Genomic DNA, 22,864 nt, shown 5'->3' with positions numbered 1-22,864 from the left:
TCTATGCCCTTCCCATATTCTCAAAAACAGGTTCCATATTATTTTTATGAGGCTCTAAGTAAATAATACAAAGGATTTCCTCATACTATGTGCAAACTTGGTGTTGGCAAATGATGGACTGTGACTGGTCACAAGTTTGTTGGGGAAGGGGAGGGAAGGCCCCCCAAGTGTGTTGCTGAAGGAAGAACTTCACCATATATCTTGAGCAAGAGGTGACTGGTTTGAAGGATTAATGTGTAAAGCAACAAAGATTTCGCAACTAGGGGTGGTAGCAAAATACTGGATAGAGTATAAAAGGTGGGTGCTTCATAGGACTCTTCACCACACCTTGGCTCATCTTAGCTCTCTCATCAATCACCGTCTGAGGTAAGTTGAAGACAACGAGGAGGTTTCCTTGTCTGATTTTGTAGGTTTCAGCCTTTGTGTTAGAGATAGGATGCTACTTGTTTTTCAGGGTATCTGCTGATGCTACAGGAACACCTGCATGGTCTCCCTGCAACAATAAAAACCAGGGGAGAGATCTCATCCGAGAGGTGGCCAATGTGGTGCTTTCTTGATGTTGTTGGACTCTCAATGCCCATCACCTTGACCACTGGCCAGGCTAGCTGGGGTTGATGGGAGACGGAGTTCAGCAACATCTGGAGGACCTCAGCCTTTAAATTTCTGTAAGTGCCTTTAATATGTGATCCCTGATTGGTGGGGCATGTGTCTAGGACATGGACGGGGAGCCAGATGTTGCTGGTCTACAGCTCCCTTCATCCCTAATTATGGACCATGCTACCTGGAGGTGAGGGAGTCTTAACAGCACCTGGAGGGCCATGATGTTGGCGCTCCCTGCTCTAAGACAGTGTATCCTAAGCTTGTGCTCTCCAGTTGTTTTGCACTGTAGCTCACATCAGCCCCAACATTGTGGCCGATAGCCAGGGCTGATGGGAATTGTAGACCCAGACATCTGGAGGATCCTCAGTTGGGCAAGAATGTCTAGGATCAGAGGTGGGTTAGAATATTAAGTGGCTTAGAAAAAGTGGCTTAAATAATAACTAAACAAGGGTGTAGGAATTTGGGATCTTAACATACAATGTGTCTTACTGTAGAGGGGGAAGACTCTCACCAGGTGACCTGCATATCTCCTCAAATGACCTGTCCAGGTCCTAAGTCTGGACGAACCACTTGAAGGCACTCACTTGTGTGTGTTTTTAAACCAAATATTTAAACTAGACATGAACTGTTTCTTTCTTTTGTCTAAAATGAGGATCTATCTATATCTATCTATCTATATCTATCTATATCTATATCTATATCTATCATCTATATCTATCTATATCTATATCTATCATCTATCCAGGATTGCCTTTGACAAAGGCATTCTGTTAGGTAGGATCCAAGAAGGGTGGTGAACCTGTGGCTTTCTAGATGTTGCTCTAAATTAGTTGCATATAACCCACTGGCCTCGTTCCACTATTGCTGCAAAAAAAATGCCCCCGGCATCATTATTTCATCATAATCTAGGTCACTTCCAGGAAACTCTATGCCCTTCCCATATTCTCAAAAACAGGTTCCATATTATTTTTATGAGGCTCTAAGTAAAGAATACAAAGGATTTCTTCATATTATGTGCAAACTTGGTGTTGAATGATCACAAGTTTGTTGGGGAGGGGGAGGGAAGGCCCCCCAGGTGTGCTGCTGAAGGAAGAACTTCACCATATATCTTGAGCAAGAGGTGACTGGTTTGAGGGATCAATGTGTGAAGAAACAAAGATTTCACAACTAGGGGTGGTAGCAAAATACTGGATAGAGTATAAAAGGTGGGTTCTTCATAGGACTGTTCACCACACCTTGGCTCATCTTAGCTCTCTCGTTAATCTCATTAATCACCGTCTGAGGTAAGTTGAAGACTACGGGGAGGTTTCCTTGTCTGATTTTGTAGGTTTCAGCCTTTGTGTTGGAGATAGGATTCTACTTTTTTTCAGGGTATTTGCTGATGCTACAGGAACACCTGCATGGTCTCCCATTCATCATCTTTGACCAGGGGTGAAACTCATCTTTATTTCACCTGGGTCAGAGACTCAGTTTGGTGTGCATGCACAGACACAGAGACTGGAAGCCTCAGTGGCACCCCTCTGGAGGCTTCATCCAGGGCAGAAAACCCTGCTAGTTCCCCTGTAGCTACAGCTCTGCCCCTGACCATCAACCATGGTGGCTTGGGCTGATACAAGTTGGAGTCCCAAGCCACAGGTCCATCTAGCCGAGTACTTTCTGCACCAGACTAGGGAGCCCATCTATCTGGGATTGTCTCTAATGAAGTTGTTCAATTAGTGCAAGGATTTCCACTAGTGTAATGGAGCTCCTCTCCTCTACTTGTCACCCCCACCCAACCTCTTGTGGATGTTCTACCAGCCCTACAGAGGAGGTCCGAGGAGAGCACAGGAAGAGCACAGGAAGATTAAGTTCCATCATTCAAGTGTAATCCTTGCACTAACTGAAAAACTTTTTTGTATCTGGAGCAATATATTTCAGACTAGACTTAGCAGCGCCTACGGTTTTACATTCTCTTGAATCTTGTTGTACCAGTGCATCATGAAAACTCCTTCATTTCTCAAGGCTGTCTCTCCACTCTGTGTCTGACTGCATTAGTCAATTTTTCCTTCCTTCCTTCCTTCCTTCCTTCCTTCCTTCCTTCCTTCCTTCCTTCCTGTCTCCAGACTTCGTTTTATCCAATCTTCAATAGTTGGAGTCATTCTATTCTCCCAGTCATGGCAGATAGTTATTAAATATTAAATCAATATAAAAGGAGACATTTAATGGATTTTTTTTTGCATTTATTGAATTTGAAACCATTCTCTATAATCTATTAAGGCCAGCTCTTTAACCCACCCAAATAAAATAGCTAATGGGTCCATCAGAAATATACATCCTGTGATATAATGTGAGAATAGGATGCTTGTCTAGATGGCCATTTGGCTTGATCTAGGAAGGCTCCTCTGATGTCCTTATTGCCTTCCTGCCCTGACTGTGGACTTCTGATTTGCCACTGTGACAACAGGATACAGGACTGGGTTCTGATCCATCAGGGCTCTTCTTATGTCTATTTAGGTTACCAACAGAAAACCTTCAAAATGTCCAAGTCCAAGACTCAGATGCAAGTTCTGGCCGATGGGCTGATTGAAGTCTTCCACAAGTATGCTGGGCAATCTGACACCCTTGACAAGCAGGAGTTCAAGAAGATGATCAACGAGCAGTTTCCTGACTGCGTTGAGGTGAGGTGGAGATAAGATGGGCGCGGGCAATTGTTGGGCACTTGAAGCCAGAGGTGACGCATTGGCATCAATGTGCAGCACGCCTCTGGGCATGTTAAGATAGGGATAGGCAACTCAGCAAGGCAGCACTTGGAACTGAGCTAGGCTACCCTGTTAGCGAAGTATATTTAGGGACGGGTGGATATGTCCATTTCAGTGGGTATCATTTTCTCGTTTTTCTCTCGTTTTCTCTTAAATTCAGTTCTCCACATTTTGCACATTTATGTATTTTTTTAAAAAATAAAATCCTCTTTTGGCAAAGCAATTTCCCCTTACGATGATTTTTTTTTTGTATGCTATTTTCACTATTCTATTTTAAACACACTTCGCCATAGTAAAAATAAAGTAAAAAAAGTTGTACGTGCATTACTTAACACTTAGCTGCATAAGTACATTCCAGAATCTGAAGAAATGTGAATTTGGCAGGGTGAGCTTCAAATGTGAACTGGATTGGATTTCTCCCCTGTAGATAGATACAGAAAAAGAGATATACAGTGGTACCTCGGGTTATGTACTTAATTCGTTCTGGAGGTCCATTCTTAACCTGAAACAGTTCTTAACCTGAAGCACCACTTTAGCTAATGGGGCCTCCTGCTGCCGCCGCGCCGCCGCAGCACGATTTCTGTTCTCATGCTGAAGCAAAGTTCTTAACCTGAAGCACTATTTCTGGGTTAGCGGAGTCTGTAACCTGAAGCGTCTGTAACCCGAGGTACCACTGTACATCTCAGGAGAATTGGGGGCTCAGGTTTCTCAGTCTTCCTCAGATAAAGTCTCTCAGAAAAGCAATGCTCCATGAGACCTCAAGCCCAATTAGTCTAGCATCTGGCTCTCACAGGGCCCAACCAGATGTCTCTGGGAAGCTTACAAGCAGAAGCTGAGCACTAAAAGAGGAATATACCCCCCTTTAAATGACCTGAGTATTAAAAGAGAAAGTTTTCTTCTCCTTTTTAAATATTCTGCATTTTGAACTCTTTTATGTTGCTGCTTATTTGGGTCTGCGTTCAACATCTGCTGATGTTACTTTGCATTAATACCATTCTGTTAAACTGGTAGTGGGGAAACTTTCAGTCCTTCGGTTGTGGCTGAACTACAACTCCTATCAGGAAGTATGGCCAATGACCATGGATGAGGATGGGACGTGTAGTCTTGATGATGTTGGAAGGTTCTCCCCATCTATGGCAAACCTTTGTTTTGCGATGGTCTGATGTCTTAGATGCATATAAACAAATTTCAACCTGAAACCTTTTGTTCCTCTATTCCTTCTCCTCCCTACAGTACCCACAAAACCAGCAAGGGAAAGACAAGCTCTTCAAAGACCTGGATAAAAACAAAGATAAGCAACTGAGTTTTGAAGAATGGACCCATCTGGTTGGGTCATTCCTCTCTTGCGCCCACATTAAGTTCCACCAGCATGAGGGACACCACCACCACCACTGAGAAGAGACCCAGCAGGTCCTCCAGGGGACTGTGGTCAGGGACATGTTGGATACCAACCTTCCAAACAAACAAACAAAGCCCCCCTGCCCACATCCCCTGGCTTGAAATGTAATGTTTTGGCAATAAAATAAGAAATAATCATTTAACCTGGAAAGTCTAGGATGTCTTACTTTTTGGGGTTTGGAGTGCAGTGGGGGAAGGTTGTGTTAAGTTTTCTGGTTCTGGCTTCCATGCTGTATTCATCTCTGTGACTTCTCCTTTTTACAACAACCCCTCAGTGCAACTCCATTCCTACTTGACTCACACATTTGCCAAGTATGTTGCCCTTGTAGAACTCTCTGCTGAGTCCCTGCAACATTCTTAGATGATAATAGGGACATCAGCATTCGAGGAATATTGGGGGGTATGCAATGTTTTTACGGGATCAGAGGCCTTTCAGGAAATACCTAAAATCGAATATTAAGCCAAGTGATGCTCAGAAACTGGATGAGGCCAAAGGGAACGGGCACTGAAAAGCTGGCTTTGCAAGGCTTTGCTTCAGCCACATTCCCTTTTCTTCACTTAGACATGTAGAAGCAAGTTGATTCTTTGTAAAACAGCCAGCGGATGAGATTAACCCCGCCCCCCCCCCCCTGGTGCTTGAAGAAAATAGAATCTCTCACCGAATAAAAAGAGGAAGACAAAAACAAAGGGAAGCATACGAACACACACAGGGACGTATGTGTGTGGGTCTCCCTCTCGGGCAGAAATTTAAAATCCTATCAAAATGTGTACTTAAATATGGGGGAGGAAAAAGCGCTACTGCAGGGTCACCGGTTGGAGGAGGAGAGGAAGAGCGTGAACGCAAAGGAGAGGAAAAGGGAAGATGGAGGGAAGAAAGGAGGAAAGTGAAAGATGAAGGAGAAGGGTGGAAAGCGGAGAAGGATGTAGGGAGAAAAGGAGTAGGTTAAATATAAAGAGGAAGGATGGAGTGAGGGGACAATCATAGTAATGGATGGAAGGAGAAGCAGGTGTATGGAATAAAGGAAACGAGCTGAGGAAAGAGAGGGAGAAAAGAAGGGAAGGGGAGGGAAAGAGAAAGGAGGATGGGACAGGGAAGGCAACCAGAGGATGGATAAAAGGGATGAAGGATGAAGAGGAAGGCAGGAGGAGGATGCTGTGTTCTACATAGATCCATCGATTACTACTTGTAGCCAATGGTAGTCCTACTCAGAGTAAACCCATTGTAATACACATGGTTCACGTCAATCTATGTATTTTAGCAGGGGCTGCTCTGGGTATAAGTTGGCTGCATATGACCCATGGAAATCATTCCAACCGCTGCAGCAAAGAATGCACCCAGCGTTCCATATTGCGCAAGAATGCATGCCGTTTGCAGAAACTTCGGGCCCCACCTATATCTACAAAACGGTTTAACCACAATGTGATTAATGAGTTCTAAGAAAGAAATGAAAAGCGATGCCGCGCCATGGGTGTAAACCTGTTGTTCCTAAATGATGAACAGTGATTGGCCACAAGCTGTAGGGAGGGAACCCCAGCCCCCAGAGGTGCCTTGCTGAAGGAAGATCTTCATCAGATACCTTGAGCACCAGGTGCTCAGGGTTAAACGGTTCAACATGGGAGTGTCATTTGAGAAGGAGCAAAGATTTCATAAGTGGGGGGTGGGAGCAGGATTTTAGATGGGGTATAAGAGCTGGGAGCGATTTAGGGCTCTTCATCCAACTTTGGCGCATTCGAACTCTCTTGTTTATCGCCAACCAAGGTAAGCTGAAGACTATGGGAAGCTTTCTTGGGTTCTTGTTGGGTTATACATTGGACATAGGGTGTTAAATATTTTTGAGATTATCAGCTAGGGCAGGGACGAAAAACCTGTAGGCAAGGCTCCAGATGTTCTGGACTCCAACTCCCACCAGCCCCAGTCAGCGTTGTCAATGGACAAGGATGACAAAGTCCGGCAACAACTGGTGGACTGTAGGTTCCCCATGGGTGCAGTAGCTCTAACACAATTCAAGGTGCTCACATTGGTATTTAAAGCCCTAAATGTCTCACTCATTCCCTGCAGAACCTCTCAAGTGATATGGTCTTTGTAGGTCCATCACTCTCTGGAGTTTGGTTGGTGATGGTGGCCTGGAGAAGACCTTCTCTGTGGCAGCCCCTTTGTTGTGTATCTCCTTCCACAAAGAGGTTCATCGTAGAATATTAGAGCTGGAAGGGACCCCAAGGTTCATCTCGTCTAATTCCCTGCAATGCAGGAATCACAGCTAAAGCATCCATTGTAGATGACCATCCAACCTCTGCTTAGATACCTCAAAGGAATGAGAGTCTCCAACTTTCTGAAGTTCCACTGTCAAACAGCTCTTACTGTCAGAAAGTTATTCCTGTTTAGTCGGAATCTCCTTTCTTTAACTTGAATCCATTGGCACATCCAGCACCTTCATTATACAGCTTCCAGTATAGATGCACCGCTTTATGCTGGCTTTTGACACTTGTAAGTTGCTTAAAATGGGTTTTAATATGGTGCTTTAAGGTTGAAACCTGTCTTGGGACCTTACAGGAAAGTGTGAAGAATAATGACAATCTCAGTTCTTTGTGAGTACAGTGGAACCTCGGATTGTGGACATAATCCATGATGGAGGCATGTCTGCAACCTGCAGCGCCGTGTCGGCACACACGTGGAGCTTCCCTCTCCCCTCCCTGTCACCTCCACCAAATCTGTTCTGGGAGTTCCCCCAACCCTCTGGAGCAGATGTAGGGCGGGGAGCCTAGGGAGATAAGGGAAAGTTCTGTTATGCAAGTGGAGATTCTTGTGGTAACAGAACAACATAGCTGTGTCCAGACCAAGATATTTAAGAGTATCCCTGGCATCACCTATGGATTTACATTTAACATCAACCATTTCCTTGCACTCTGTTGCACCAACACATTATGAAAACTCTCCATTTCTGAAGAAAACAGTTTCAAGGCTGTCCACTCTCTCTGCCCCTGGCTGTATTAGTCAATTTCACCATGTTTACTAGGTCTCCAGGTTTTGCATATCTACTTGAGATATTTATCTTTATATTTTTGAGTTTTTCGAGTTTTGACAGATAGTTAGGCAGAAAGCATGTATCACCCATGCTATTTTTCTGGGAAAAGAAGTGCCGGAACTCACCATGAATGCCTCAGTTGTTCTCTTGGAATGGCAGTGGCTCCCACCTGACTTTTCCTGAGTTCTGGCACAAAAAAATCCCCTGTGTATAGCAATTTAAGCCCAGATCTTTAACTACCATATTTTTCGCTCTATAATACGCACCCAAATATAGTTTTTAGAGAAGGAAAACAAGAAAAAAAATATTCTAAACGAAACAGCGGATGTATGATTTTTGTGGTTCATGCTGTGGCCACAGACATGTGATCTGACGGTGACTTTGGGGTAGCCCAATGCAAAAATCCTGAGGATCCATGTGGATCCGTGCTTTGTTACCACGCTTTAAGTGGGGAGGGAAGGAAAAGCACTCAAGGAACAAGGAACACGTGTGGGGTGGGTGGAGAAGGATGTTGTTAATAATGCAGAAGAGGGGTATATGCGGAAAAGGCTCCTCTCCTCTCCCGCTTTGCTCCTTTAGAGCAAGCAGGCTCTCTGTCCCTCTCTCCTCCCCACTCAGTGGCTCTTCTCCCGCTTTGCTGTTTCAAAGCCAGCCACGGAGGAGGGAAGGAAGGGGAACCATGGATCCTCTGCTCACGACTGCAGCAGATCCCCCACCATCCGTAGGGATTTGCTCCATAACACGCACAGACATTTCCCCTTACTTTCTAAGAGGAAAAAAGTGAGTGTTATGGTGCAAAAAATACGGTAACTAAAAAACAAAAATAACACACAGGTTTGTCAGGAGTGCACATCTTGGGGTTATTTCCATTTCTCTTATTGCATGATGGCATAATTACATTCTTTTAAGATAGTACCCAATACATGTTGCATGTTTGCAGTAGAAACTTGGGTAAGTAGATAATGTAATCGATCAATATGTAAGTCGTTGTACAGGTAAGCCATCTGAACAACACTTAAACAAGCTAAATAAAAAATAGAATTCAAATGGAGAGCTACCCTGTGCTAAGTAGGACACATGGACACTCTATTCTTAATCCTGAAGAATTATAAAATCGAAGAGTTGGAAGGGACCCTGAGGATCATCTAGTCCCAATTCCCTGCATTGCAGGAATATGCAGCTGCCCCATATGGGTATAAAACCAGCAGCTTTGCTGTTATCACCACTATGCTCTAACCAACTGAGCTATCCAACAAATAATCCAGGCAGAGCCGCTCATGTGTTCCTATGAATTTCCAGGTTGCCACCAGAAGCCAGAATGTCCAAGCCCAAGACTGAGTTTCAACAACTTGCTGAACAATACATAGATGTCTACCACAGGTACTCTGGGAATTCTGACAGCCTTGACAAGCAGGCATTTAAGAAGATGCTGGACGAGCAGTTTCCTGACACTGATGAGGTGAGGGGGAGATAAGAGGCGGCAGGGGCAAATTCTGGCCACTCAAGACTCTGGGACACCCATTGGCACCAATGTTCAGGGTTCCTTCGGCCAAGTTAAGATGGGGAGGGGCTGAAATCTCACCAGGTCTCTTCTTTGAAGGATGCTCAGCTACTCTGAAAACAAAGCATATCTAGGGACAGGGAGATATGTCTGTTTCAGTCTCTTTTCAGTCTTAAATTCTGTTCTCCCCATTTACGCTCCATTAAAAAAAAAAGTTTATTGTTATTCTTTCCTATTAAACATATTTTTGTATGCATTTTTGCCCAATATACTGTACACATTTTTGCAAAGCACCTTTCCCTAATATGCTGCATTTTTGTATGTTATTATTGCCTAGATGATATAGAAAGAAAGAAAGAAAGAAAGAAAGAAAGAAAGAAAGAAAGAAAGAAAGAAAGAAAGAAATTTGTGCACACTTTACTGTAGCATATGAATTTTTATACATATTACTTGGCTGGGGAAATGCAGCAATCGCATCTGAAGTCTTTTTTCCCTCCATTTTCCCACCCTTAACATTGCAGTCTCCCTTGAAGAAACAAAAGAGGGACCAGCTCTTCAAGGAGGCGGACATAAACAAGGATGGCAAACTGAGTTTTGTTGAAGTGGCCCACCTGATCGCAAAATTTGTCGTTGAAACTCATGACAAACTCCGCAAGTAAGAAGGGCGTCCCCTTGGCCACTGGAAAAATGGCCCAGCTAATCCTCCAGGAGACGGTGCTCAGGGGTGTGTTGGATGCTAACCTCCCAAACATACACAAACCCTTTTCCGCGTTCACTAGCTTGGAATGTAATGCTTTGGCAACAGAATAAGAAATAAACATTTTACTTGAAAATCATTGGGTGTTTTATTTCAACCTCATTCTGACAAACTGCAGTGTTACTGCCTTTTCTATATTCAATCTCTTGCCTGGGAGACTATGGAAGATTTGCTTCTTCACACCTCTGCCTACCTTGCAGGTTGATTCGCGATACATGTGGGCATCTAGTCCTGCGCTTCTTGCTCAGGGATCCATCAATAGAAACCTCCTCTGGTGGCTAGGAGACGAGGCTTTGTTTGACTTATTTCTTGTATTCATCTCCCCTCTTTCCTCCAAGGAGCTCAAGTTCTGTACATAATTCTCCTTCTCCCCATTTTATCTTCACCACAATCCTTGTTGCTTTAGGTTAGGCTGGGAGTGAGAGATTGGCCTCAGCTCACCCAGTGAAGTTCATGGCTGAGTGGGGACTTGAACCCTGGTCTTCCAGAGCCTAGTCTAACCCTCTACTCACTACACCACACTGTCTCTCTCAGTTCAACTCTACAATTCTGTGATTCTTCTGGATCAAGATTAAGGTGTCCATGTGTCCTATTTAGCACCGGGCAGTCCCCCATTTGAACTCTATTTCTTATTTAGCTCATTTAAGTGTTGTTCATATGACTTACATCAGGGGTCAGCAAACTTTTTCAGCAGGGGGCCGGTCCACTGTCCCTCAGACCTTGTGAGGGGATGGACTATATTTTTGGGGGGGAAATGAATGAATTCCTATGCCCCACAAATAACCCAGAGATGCATTTTAAATAAAACCGCACATTCTACTCATGTAAAAACACCAGGCAGGCCCCACAAATAACCCAGAGATGCCTTTTAAATAAAAGGACATATTCTACTCATGGAAAAACATGCTGATTCCTGGACTGTCTGTAGGCCGGATTTAGAAGGCGATTGGGCTGGATCCGGCCCCCGGGCCTTAGTTTGTCTACCCATGACTTACATATATAACTACTTACATATTGATTATTTGCATTATCTACTTACCCAAGTTTCTACTGCAAACACGCAACATGTATTGGGACTATCTTAAAAAAACGTAATTTTGCCATGATGCAGAGAAATGCAAATGATATCAGGGTGTGCACTCCTGACAAACCGGTCTGTTATTTTCGGTTTTTAGTCAGTTAAAGATCTGGGCTTAAATTGTGATACACAGGGGATTTTTTGAGCCGGAACTCAGCAAAAGTCAGGTGGGCGCCATTGCCATAATAAGAGAACAAGTGAGGCATTCATGGCGAGTTCCAGCACTTCTTTTCCTAGAAAAGGGTGATACATGTTTTCTGCCTAACTATCTGCCAAAACTCGAAAAACTCAAAAATATAAAGATAAATATCTCAAGTAGATATGCAGTTCTGGAGACCTAGTAAACATGGTGAAATTGACTAATACAGCCAGGGGCAAAGAGAGCCTTGGAACTGTTTTCTTCAGAAATGGAGAGTTTTCATAATGTGTTGGTGCAACAGAGTGCAAGGAAATGGTTGTTGTTAAATGTAAATCAATAGATGATGCCAGGGATACTCTTAAATATCTTGGACTGGACACTTCCAAGTTATTCTGTTAGCCCAAGAATCTCCACTTACATAACAGAACTTTGCCTTTCTTTTCTTTTTTTAATATAATTTTTATTAACAAACCAATCAAATCACATTAATTCCAAATTACAAAGCCAAATTTTTAAATTTTTGTTGGGGGTACCCATGCTTCGAGCTCAGAAAGGGATCCAAACATCTCTCTTGTTGCTGCTTTAATATTCACAGTTTACTTTACCTTTCTTATTTCCCTAGGCTCCCCCCCCCCCTACATTTGCTCCAGAGGGTTGGGGAAACCCCCAGAACAGATTTGGTGGACGTGATAGGGAGGGGAGAAGGAAGGCCCTCCTTCAGGTCACTGTCACTAACCAATCTCCAGAGAGCGATGGAGCTGCAAAGAGGACCCCCTTGGCCAATCATGTCACTTGAGAGGGTCCGTAGGGATAATTAAGGATCCCTTGAGATAATTAGGGAACGAGACATTTAGGGCTTTAAACACCAATGTGAGCACCTTAAATTGGGCTGCAGCTGCTTACAATCCTCCAAAGGTTGCTGTACTTTGTCATCCTTGTCCATTGACTATTAGAAACTTCAGGATCTAAGTAATGAAATAACCGTATTTTTTCGTGTATAAGACAATATTTTTTATTTTTTTTAAAAAAATATGGGCTCATCCTATACATTGATAGTGCATAGTGCATATTCTTAATTTTGATTCTCAAAAAATAAGGGGGGTCTTTTACAAGGGTGCCTGTTATACACCGAAAAATACTATAATTAATATGTAAGTCACTGTATATGTAAGCCATATGAGCAACACTTAAATGAGCTAAATAAAAAACAATTCAAATAGAGAAATGAGCTAAATAAAAAACAATTCAAATGAGAAATGAGCTAAATAAAAAACAATTCAAATAGAGAGCTGCCCTGTGTTAGGTAGGACACATGGACACTATTGTTGATCCTGAAAAATCATAGAATTGCCGAGTTGGAAGGGAGCTTTAGGATCATCCAGTCCCAACTCCTGGAATTGCAGAAATAAGAAGCTGTCCCATATGAGGATAAAGCATGCACAAGAATGCATGTTGTTTTCAGAAACTTCGGGCCCTCCCTATATCCACAAAACAGTTTAACTGCAATATGATTTATGAATTCTAAGAAAGCGATGTTGACCAGAGGGTGTAAACTTGGGGCTCCTAAATGACGGACAGTGATTGGCCACAAGCTGCAAGGAGGGAACCCCAGCTCCCAAAGGTGTCTTGCTGAAAGAAGATCTTCCTCAGATACCTTGAGCGCAGGGTGCTTGTGGTTAATGTGTGCAACCGGGGAGTGTCATTTGAGAAGGAGCAAACATTTCGCAAGTGGAGGGGGGTGGGAGCAGGTTTCTAGGTGGGGTATAAGAGGTGGGAGCGATTTAGGGCTCTTCATCCGACTTTGGCGCATTCGAACTCTCTTGTTCACCACCACCGAGGTAAGCTGAAGACTATGGGAAGCTTTCTTGGGTTCTTGTTGGGTAATACATTGGACATAGGGTGATAAATCTTCTTGAGATTATCAGCTGGGGCAGGGACGAAAAATCTGTAGGCAAGGATCCACATGCTCAGGATTCCAACTCCAACCAGCCCCATCCAGCATGGTCAACGGACAAGAATGACAAAGTCCAGGAACCTTTAGAGGATTGTAAGTTCCCCATCGTTGCAGCTGCTCCAGCCCAATTCAAGGTGCTCACATTGGTGTTTAAAGCCCTGAATGTCTCACTCCCTATTTATCTCAAGGGCTGCCTCCTTCCCTACGGACCCTCTCAAGTGACATGATTGGCCAAGGGGACCCTCTTTGCAGCTCCATCGCTCTCTGGAGCTTGGTTGATGGCCTTCCCTCTCCCCTCCCTATCACCCCCACCAAATCTGTTCTAAGAGTTTTCCCAAGCCTCTGGAGCAGATTTTTTTTGGGGGGTGGTGGGAGCAGGGGGGGTGGAAAGAGAGCCTAGGTGAAGTTCTGTTATGCAAGTGGAGATTCTTGTGCTAACAGAATAACTTGGAGGTGTCCAGACCAAGATATTTAAGAGTATTCCTGGCAGCATCGATAGATTTACATTTAACAACAACCATCTCCTTGCACTCTATTGCATCAACGCATTATGAAAACTCTCCATTTCTGAAGAAAACAGTTCCAAGGCTGTCCACTCTCTTTGCCCCTGACTGTATTAGTTAATTTCACCATGTTTACTAGGTCTCCAGATTTTGCTTATCTACTTCGGATCAAAAAACCCCCTGTGTATAGCAATTTAAGGCCGGATCTTAACCAACTAAAAAACAAAAATAACAAACAGGTCTGTTGGGAGTGCACATCCTGGGGTTATTTCTCTTATTGCATCATGGCAAAATTACATTCTTTAAAGATAGTCCCCAATACATGTTGCCTGTTTGCGTTAGAAACTTCAGTATTTAAGTAATGTAACTAATTAATATGGAAGTCGTTGTACATGTAACCATATGAACAACACGTAAATGAGCTAAATGGAAAACAGAATTCAAATAGAGAGCTGTCCTGTGTTAGGTAGGTCAGATGGACACCACCTTATTGATCCTGAAGAATCATAGAATTGCAAAGTTGGAAGGGAACCCTGAGGATAATCTGGTCCCAACTCCCAGCATTGCAGGAATATGAAGCTGTTCCATATGGGGATCAAACCTGTAACCTTTGTGATATCAGCAGCATGCTCTAACAAACTGAACTTTCCAGGCAGAGCTGCTCATGTGTTCCTATGAATTCCCAGGTTGCCACCAGAAGCCCTTCGAAATGTCCAAGTCCAAGACTCAGTTGCAACAACTTGCTGAACAATACATAGATGTCTACCACACGTACTCTGGGAATTCTGACAGCCTTGACAAGCAGGCATTTAAGAAGATGCTGGACGAGCAGTTTCCTGACACTGATGAGGTGAGGGGGAGATAAGAGGAGGCAGGGGCAAATTCTGGCCACTCAAGGGTCTAGGACACCCATTGGCACCAATGTGCAAGATTCCTTTGGCCACGTTAAGACAGGGAGGGGCTGAAATCTCACCAGGTCTCTGCTTTGAAGGATGCTCAGCTACTCTGAAAACAAAGCGTATCTAGGGATGAACAGATATGTCTGTTTCAGTCTCTTCAGTCTTAAATTCCATTCTCCCCATTTGCGCTGCATTTTTTAAAAAAATGTTTATTGTAATTCTTTCCTATTAAAGATATGCATTTTTGCCCAATATACCCATTTTTGAAAAAGCACCTTTCCCTAATATGCTGCATGTTTGTATGTTATTATTATTTATTATTATTATTATTATTATTATTATAGTGTAGCTATATGGTGTGTGTGTGTGTGTGTGTGTGTGTGTGTGTGTATGCGTGTGTGTGTATGTGTGTGTAGCACACTTTACTGTAGCATATGAATTTTTATATGTATTACTTGGCCGGGGAAATGCAACAAACAGATCTGAAGTCTTCTCTCCTCCATTTTCCCACCCCCAACACTGCAGTCTCCCTTGAAGCAACAAAAGAGAGACCAGCTCTTCCAGGAGGCAGACATAAATAAGGACGGCAAACTGAGTTTTGCTGAAGTGGGACGCCTGGTTGCAAAATTCATCGCTGAAACTCATGAGAAACTCCGCAAGTAAGAAGGGCGTCCCCTTGGCCACTGGAAAAAATAGGTCCAGCAAATCCCTCAGGAGACATCAGGGGAGTGTTGGATACCAACCTTCCAAATATTCACAAACCCCTATCCGCATTCACAATCTTGGAATGTAATGCTTTGGCAACAGAATAAGAAATAAACATTTTACTTGAAAATCATTTGGTGTCTTATTTCAACCTCAATCTGCCAAATTGCAGTCTTACTGGTTTTTCTATATTCAATCTCTTTCCTGGGAGACGATGGAAGATTAGCTTCTTCACACACCTCCTTCCATCTTAGAAGTTCATTCCCATCTAGGTCAAGTATTTGAATTTCCCCAGACATAGCTGGGATTTCGACATCAGAAACAGTGTCCGGGAGGAAACCACTGACATGTCAGAGTGTATGTCAACCCATGTCAATTTGGGCGAGTTTAATTTAAAATAGCTCAAAAACTTCCTTTCCTTTTTGAGAATATGTCAATCCTACTCTACCTAGAAGCAACCCTTGGTGTGATTGTTGCAGTGTTGGAACCAAGAGCAGTGGTGCAGTATTTGGGGGTGAGGAGCACAAGGCCAGTCGCCCCAGGAGCAAAATTGTTAGGGGGCATAAAATTTCAACACCCAGTGCTGCCTCAATACAGCTGTGCGCTTCCATTCCTGGGCTCCATTGAAAACAGCTTCTCCATGGAAACCTGGAAAAGAGCTTTCCAGACGATGGAATGACTCTTCTTTCCTTATCTCTATGGCTGCAATCTCTTGGTTGACGCAGACACTGATAGGCAGCTGAATGCATATGCGTATTCCGTCTGTCTCCCTCCCTGCACCACCCTGTGTGCTGGCAACCCACGTTATGCCACTGGCTGAGAGTCCGGGGTTCAAATCTCCACTCATCTATGATTCTTTGTGGGTGTGACCTTGGGGCACTCACTGTCTCTCACAACAACCCTGTGAGGTAGCTTAGGCTGGGAGTGGGAGACTGGCCCCAGCTCACCCAGTGAGGTCCATGGCTGCATGGGGACTTGAACCCTGGTCTTCCAGAGCCTAGTCTAACCCTCTATTCACTACTCCACACTGGCTCTGTCAGCTCAACTCACACGGGTTCAAATCTCCACTGCCTCCTGAGCTGACAGCTGCAAAGACGGAATCAGCAAGAGCCTTGGGCCACCCTGGCCAAATCTTAATAACTTCCATTCTGAAATATGGCAGGCTGATGCACAGGGGTAAATGTGGTCAGAGGGTCTTCCCTTTCTGCTCTCTTCCCGGACTTCGCCTCCTCTACTTTAGGAGCAGGAGCAGGAAGAGAAGGGAGTGGGTGGCCAGGGGTACCCTTATATTTTGGAGAAGGAGGAGTGTGTGTGCATGTGTGTGTTAAAAATGGTGGCAGGAGCTGCTGTACTAATGGCCGTACCTTGGGCTTTTTTTGAGTTGGAACTTAATGGAAGACGAAGAGAAGAAGAGTTTGGATTTGATATCCTGCTTTATCACTACCCTAAAAGGTAAAGGGACCTCTGACCATTAGGTCCAATCGTGACCGACTCTGGAGTTGCGGCGCTCATCTCGCTTTACTGGCCGAGGGAGCCGGCGTACAGCTTCCGGGTCATGTGGCCAGCATGACTGAGCCGCTTCTGGCGAACCAGAGCAGCACATGGAAATGCCGTTTACCTTCCCGCCAGAGGGGTACCTATTTATCTACTTGCACTTTGGCGTGCTTTCAAACTGCTAGGTTGGCAGGAGCAGGGACTGAGCAACGGGAGCTCACCCCGTCGCGGGGATTCGAACCACCGACCTTCTGATCGGCAAGTCCTAGGCTCTGTGGTTTAACCCACAGTGCCACGTGCATCCCTTTATCACTACCCTAAGGAGTCTCAAAGTGGCTAACGTTCTCCTTTCCCTTCCTCCCCCACAACAAACACTCTGTGAGGCAAGTGGGGCTGAAACACTTCAAAGAAGTGTGACTGGCCCAAGGTCACCCAGCAGCTGCATGTGGAGGAGAGGAGATGCGAACCCGGTTCACCAGATTACGAGTCCACCGCTCTTAACCACTACACCACACTGGCTCTCTCAGTTCTGGAACTCAGTTCTGGCACCCCTCTGGTGCTTGCCATCGCCAATATAAGAGAACAAGGCAGGTGTCCTTGGTGAGTTCCGGCACCTCTTTTTCTAACCACTTTGGGAATCGAGACATTCAGGACAAAGTCTTAAAGCCATGGTGGCTTAACCGTTTTTTTCTGACTGTCCCGTCAAAATCGGGTCACTTATAGGGTGTCTCTGAAGAGGTGTGTGAAGAAGGAATGAGGAACTGAAATTGATAGATCCATCAATCTCTACTTGTAGCCAGTGGGAGTCCTACTCAGAGTAAACCCATTGTAATAGACGTGGCTAACTCTAGTTCAATGTGTTTTAGCGGGGGCTGCTCTGGGTATAAGTTGGCTGCATATGACCCATCGAAATCATTCAAACCATTGCAGCAAAAAATGCACCCAGCATGCATATTGCACAAGAATGCATGCTGTTTTGAGAAACTTCAGGCCCCACCTATATCCACAAAACAGTTCAACCGCAATATGACCCATGCATTCTAAGAAAGCAATGTTGCACAGATGGTATGAACTTGATGCTACTAAATGATGGGCGGTGATTTGACACAAGTTGCAGGGAGGGAACCCCAGCCCCCAGAGGAAGATCTTAATCAGATATCTTGGACACATGGTGGCCAGGGTTAATGGGTGCAACTGGGGAGTGACAGTTGAGAAGGAGCAAAGATTTCATAAGTGGGGGGTTGGAGCAGAAATCTAGATGGGGTATAAGAGGTGAGAGCAATTTAGGGCTCTTCATCCAACTTTGGCACATTCGAACTCTCTTGTTCACCACCACCACCAAGGTAAGCTGAAGACTATGGGAAGCTTTCCTGGGTTCTTGTTGGGTAATACATTGGACATAGGGTGCTAAATCTTCTTGAGATTATCAGCTAGGGCAGGGACGAAAAACTTGTAGTTTTTCCAGATGCTTGGGATTTCAATTGCCACCAGCCCCAGCCAGCATGGTCAATGGACAAGGATGACAAAGTCCAGCAACCTTTGGAGGATTGTAAGTTCCCCATTTTGCAGCTGCTCCATCCCAATTCAAGGTGCTCATATTGGTGTTTAAAGCCCTGGATGTCTCACTCCCTAACTATCTCAAGGGTTGTCTCTTTCCATACAGACCCCCGTTCTGAAAGTTTCCCCAACCCTCTGGCACAGATATTTTTTTTTGGGGGGGGGGTGGAGAGCCTAGGGAAACAGGAAATGTTATGCAGTTATGCAAGTGGAGATTCTTCTGCTAACAGAACAACATAGCTGTGTCCAGACCAAGATATTTAAGAGTATCCCTGGCATCACCTATGGATTTACATTTAACATCAACCATTTCCTTGCACTCTGTTGCACCAACACATTATGAAAACTCTCCATTTCTGAAGAAAACAGTTCCAAGGCTGTCCACTCTCTTTGCCCCTGGCTATATTAGTCGATTTCACCATGTTTACTAGGTCTCCAGGTTTTGCATATCTACTTGAGATATTTATCTTTATATTTTTGAGTTTTTTGAGTTTTGATAGATAGGCAGAAAGCATGTATCACCCTTGCTATTTTTCTAGGAAAAGAAGTGCCGGAACTCACCATGAATGCCTCACTTGTTCTCTTATACAGTCATACCTCGGGTTGAATACACTTCGAGTTGTGCGAGTTCGAGTTGCGCTCCTTGGTAACCTGGAAGTAACGGAGCTCGTTACTTCCGGGTTTCACCGCTTGTGCATGCGCAGACGCTCAAAATGACACCATGCGCATGAGCAGAAGCGGCGAAAAGCAACTTGTGTGTGCACAGACGCGCCGTCGCTAGTTACATTTAATTCTAGATGCGAACGGGGCTCCGGAACGGATCCCGTTCATATCTAGAGGTACCACTGTAATGGCAATGGCGCCCACCTGACTTTTGCTGAGTTCCGGCTCAACCCCCCCCCCCCCCCCCCGTGTATTGCAATTTATGGCCAGATCTTTAAGCAACTAAAAAACAAAAATAACACAGATCTCTGTTGGGAGTGCCCATCCTGGGATTATTTCCAGTGCTTTTTTTTCTGGGGGTACACAGGGGTACACATACCCCTAAACATTTTTGAATCTAGGTTTGGCCTCATTGAGGAGCAGTAATTAAATATGAGTAGGAAAATAAGAATACCCCTAAACAAGTTTTTTAAAGAAAAGAAAAGCACTGGTTATTTCCATTTCCCTTATTGCATCATGGCAAAAATACATTCTTTTAAGATAGTTCGCAATGCATGTTGCATGTTTGCAGTAGAAACTTGGGTAAGTAGATAATGCAATTGATCAATATGTAAGTAGGTGAACATGTAAGCCATCTGAACAACACTTAAACGAGCTAAATAAAAAATAGAATCCAAAAGGAGAGCTGTCCTGTGCTAAGTAGGACACATGGGCACTCTATTCTTAATCCTGAAGAATCATAGAATTGCAGAGTTGGAAGGGAGCCTGAGGATCATCTGGTGCAAAGATGGGGATCAAACCAGCAACCTTGGTGTTATCAGCAATACACTCTAACCAACTGAACTTTCCAGGCAGAGCTGCTCATGTGTTCCTTTGAATTCCCAGGTTGCCACCAGAAGCCCTTCGAAATGTCCAAGCCCAAGACTCAGTTGCAACAACTTATTGAACAATACATAGAACTCTACTACGGGTACTCTGGGAATTCTGACAGCCTTGACAAGCAGGCATTTAAGAAGATGCTGGACGAGCAGTTTCCTGACACTGATGAGGTGAGGGGAGATAAGAGGAGGTAGGGGCAGATTGTGGCCACTCAAGGCCCTGGGACACCCACTGGCACCAATGTTCAGGGTTCCTTTGGCCAAGTTAAGATGGGGAGGGGCTGAAATCTCACCAGGTCTCTGCTTTGAAGGATGCTCAGCTACTCTGAAAACAAAGCATATCTAGGGATGGACAGATATGTCTGTTTCAGTCACTTTTCAGTCTCAAATTCCGTTTTCCCCATTTGCGCTGCATTTTTTTAAAAAATGTTTATTGTAATTCTTTCCTATTAAAACTATTTTTGTAAGTGTTTTTCCCCAATATACACATTTTTGCAAAGTTCCTTTCCCTAATATTCTGCATTTTTGTATGTTATTATTGCATATATATATATATATATATATGCACACTTTGCCGCAACATATGAAATTTTATACATGATATTTGGCTGGGGAAATGCAACAAACAGATCTGAAGTCTTCTCTCCTCCATTTTCCCACCCCCAACACTGCAGTCTCCCTTGAAGCAACAAAAGAGAGACCAGCTCTTCCAGGAGGCAGACATAAACAAGGACGGCAAACTGAGTTTTGCTGAAGTGGGACGCCTGATTTCAAAATTCATCGCTGAAACTAATGACAAACTCCGCAAGTAAGAAGGGCGTCCCCTTGGCCACTGGAAAAAATAGGTCCAGCAAATCCCTCAGACGACTTCAGGGGACTGTTGGATACTAACCTTCCAAATATTCACAAACTCCTATCTGCATACACCAGCTTGGAATGCAATGCTTTGGAAAAAGAATAAGAAATAAACATTTAACTTGGAAATCATTTGGTGTCTTATTTCAACTTCAATCTGCCAAATTGCAGTCTTACTGGCTTTTCTATATTCAATCTCTTTCCTGGGAGACGATGGAAGATTAGCTTCTTCACACACCTCCTTCCATCTTAGAAGTTCATTCCCATCTAGGTCAAGTATTTTAATTTCCCCAGACATAGCTGGGATTTCGACATCAGAAACAGTGTCCGGGAGGAAACCACTGACATGTCAGAGTGTATGGCAACCCATGTCAATTTGGGTGAATTTAATTTAAAATAGCTCAAAGACTTCAGGTTTTTTTTTTTTTTTTGAGATCTTGCACAACCAAATAAAGCTTAAAAACTCCCCCACCCCCCCTTTTGAAATATGGCAATCCTAATATACCTATAAGCAACCCTTGGTGTGATTGTTGGAGTGTTGGAACCAAGAGCAGCGGTGCGGCATGGGGCAGTCGCCCCAGGAGCAAAATTGTTAGGGGGCACAAAATTTCAACACCCAGTGCTGCCTCAATACAGCTGTGCGCTTCCATTCCTGGGCTCCATTGAAAACAGCTTCTCCATGGAAACCTGGAAAAGAGCTTTCCAGACGATGGAATGACTCTTCTTTCCTTATCTCTACGGCTGCAATCTCTTGGTTGACGCAGACGTTGTTAGGCAGCTGAATGCATATGCGTATTCCATCTGTCTGTCTCCCTCACTCTCTCCCACTCTGCATGGCCCTGTGTTCTGGCAACCCATGTTATGCCACTGCCTGAGAGTCCGGGGTTCAAATCTCCACTCATCTATGAATCTTTGTGGGTGTGACCTTTGGGGCACTACGGTCTCTCAGCTTAACCTAGCATGCAGGGAGGGTTATGAGGATTTAACAGGGAGCAGGAGAAGCCACTATAGTCACCTTGAGCTACTTAGGAGGTAAAAACTGGGAGACCAGCAGCAGGTGGAACCAAATTCTCTTAAAATAAATTTTATTTGCAATCTTCACTTTTACAAGTTTTCACCTTTACATTCACCCACAGAAACCAATACACCATCAACTTCCCTTTCCCCCTTCCATAGTCCATTCTGGTTATCTTCTTCTGCTGCATATTATAATCCATGGGTACGCAAACTAAGTCCTGGGGGCCAGATTCGGCCTAATTGCCTTCTAAATCCGGCCTGTGGACAATCCAGAAATCAGCATGTTTTTACATGAGTCGAATGTGCGCTTTTATTTAAAATGCATCTCTGGGTTATTTGTGGGGCATAGGAATTTGTTCATTCCCCACCCCCCAAAAATAGTCTGGCCCCCCACAAGGTCTGAGGGACAGTGGACCGGCCCCCTGCTGAAAAAGTTTGCTGACCTATGTTCTAGTCGTTCCGTATTAATTCTTTCTCATTATCTCACAACTTAATTATATACTGCTAGTCCTTCTAACGTTTTAACTTGTTTACAGTTATCCTTCAAATATTCTACAAATTTCCCCCACTCTTCCTTAAATGCTTTCCCCCCTTCCTGATCTCTCATTCTGTTAGTTAAACTTCCCATTTCTGCATAATCCATCAATTTCCACCCCCATCGTTCAGCCCGGACACAGAGATCCAGTGCCGAGGGCCTTCTGGTGATTCCCTCATTGCGAGAAGTGAGGTTACAGGGAACCAGACAGAGGGCCTTCTTGGTAGTGCCACCCGCCCTGTGGAATGCCCTCCTATCAGATGTGAAAGAAATAAGCAGCTATCTTATCTTTAAAAGACATCTGAAGGCAGCCCTGTTTAGGGAAATTTTTAATATTTAATGCTGTACGGTTTTTAACACTCAATTGGGAGCCACCCAGAGTGGCTGGGAAAACACAGCCAGATGGGCGAGGTATAAATAATAAATTATTATTATATAATTTTGTCCGCCGTTCTTCCTTTGTTGGTTAACTGCTCCCTCCCTCCATTTCTGAGCAGCTGGAACCAGATCCAAGAACTGGCAGAACCAACGAATTCTAGTTTTGTCTCCGTCCTCGTTCTCCTTACTGAC

General features: G+C 44.2%; 2 protein-coding genes, 1 long non-coding RNA gene and 1 pseudogene across 6 annotated transcripts; 3 read left to right on the top strand and 1 right to left on the bottom strand.

The window, feature by feature from the left end:
- The first annotated feature begins 236 nt into the window (after positions 1-236).
- LOC309329789 (protein S100-A12-like) lies at positions 237-4,879 on the top strand. Of its 2 annotated transcripts, none has more exons than XM_081840799.1 (3): positions 237-366; positions 3,094-3,257; positions 4,572-4,879. In XM_081840799.1, exons 2-3 carry the CDS (start codon positions 3,117-3,119, stop codon positions 4,731-4,733), a joined length of 303 nt encoding a protein of 100 aa, XP_081696925.1. In that variant the 5' UTR covers positions 237-366; positions 3,094-3,116; the 3' UTR covers positions 4,734-4,879. The 2 variants fall into 2 exon arrangements, with proteins under 2 accessions (XP_081696925.1, XP_081696924.1); XM_081840798.1 differs by lacking the exon at positions 237-366 and adding an exon at positions 1,726-1,883.
- A 1,481-nt stretch (positions 4,880-6,360) lies between these two features.
- On the bottom strand, positions 6,361-9,192 carry LOC309330106. The gene is made up of 2 exons (XR_014151265.1): positions 9,067-9,192; positions 6,361-6,507 (listed from the first exon to the last, which is right to left on the bottom strand). It is a non-coding gene; the product is annotated as an uncharacterized lncRNA (long non-coding RNA).
- On the top strand, positions 6,413-10,093 carry LOC309330061 (protein S100-A8-like; annotated as a pseudogene). The gene is made up of 3 exons (XR_014161611.1): positions 6,413-6,495; positions 9,059-9,218; positions 9,782-10,093. The product of XR_014161611.1 is annotated as a protein S100-A8-like (transcript).
- Positions 6,553-20,871, top strand: LOC309330065 (protein S100-A12-like). Of its 2 annotated transcripts, none has more exons than XM_081841482.1 (3): positions 6,553-7,221; positions 19,895-20,058; positions 20,562-20,871. In XM_081841482.1, exons 1-3 carry the CDS (start codon positions 7,191-7,193, stop codon positions 20,697-20,699), a joined length of 333 nt encoding a protein of 110 aa, XP_081697608.1. In that variant the 5' UTR covers positions 6,553-7,190; the 3' UTR covers positions 20,700-20,871. The 2 variants fall into 2 exon arrangements, with proteins under 2 accessions (XP_081697608.1, XP_081697607.1); XM_081841481.1 differs by lacking the exon at positions 6,553-7,221 and adding an exon at positions 18,288-18,338.
- The last annotated feature ends 1,993 nt before the right edge of the window (positions 20,872-22,864 follow it).

The sequence above is a fragment of the Podarcis erhardii genome, assembly GCF_964252035.2.
Source record: "Podarcis erhardii genome assembly, chromosome: 15".
NCBI classification, from domain to species: Eukaryota; Metazoa; Chordata; class Lepidosauria; order Squamata; family Lacertidae; genus Podarcis; species Podarcis erhardii.
The sequence above is the reverse complement of the archived record's forward strand: the minus strand, read 5'-3'. Positions and strand labels throughout refer to the sequence as shown.

Coding starts and splice junctions, on each gene's coding strand:
- LOC309329789 (XM_081840799.1), top strand. CDS start 3,117: ATGTCCAAGTCCAAGACTCAGATGCAAGTTCTGGCCGATGGGCTGATT. Junction 3,258..4,571: donor AGTTTCCTGACTGCGTTGAG/GTGAGGTGGAGA, acceptor TCCTCCCTACAG/TACCCACAAAACCAGCAAGG.
- LOC309330065 (XM_081841481.1), top strand. CDS start 18,299: ATGGACAAGGATGACAAAGTCCAGCAACCTTTGGAGGATT. Junction 18,339..19,894: donor CCAGCAACCTTTGGAGGATT/GTAAGTTCCCCA, acceptor TTGAATTCCCAG/GTTGCCACCAGAAGCCCTTC. Junction 20,059..20,561: donor AGTTTCCTGACACTGATGAG/GTGAGGGGAGAT, acceptor CCAACACTGCAG/TCTCCCTTGAAGCAACAAAA.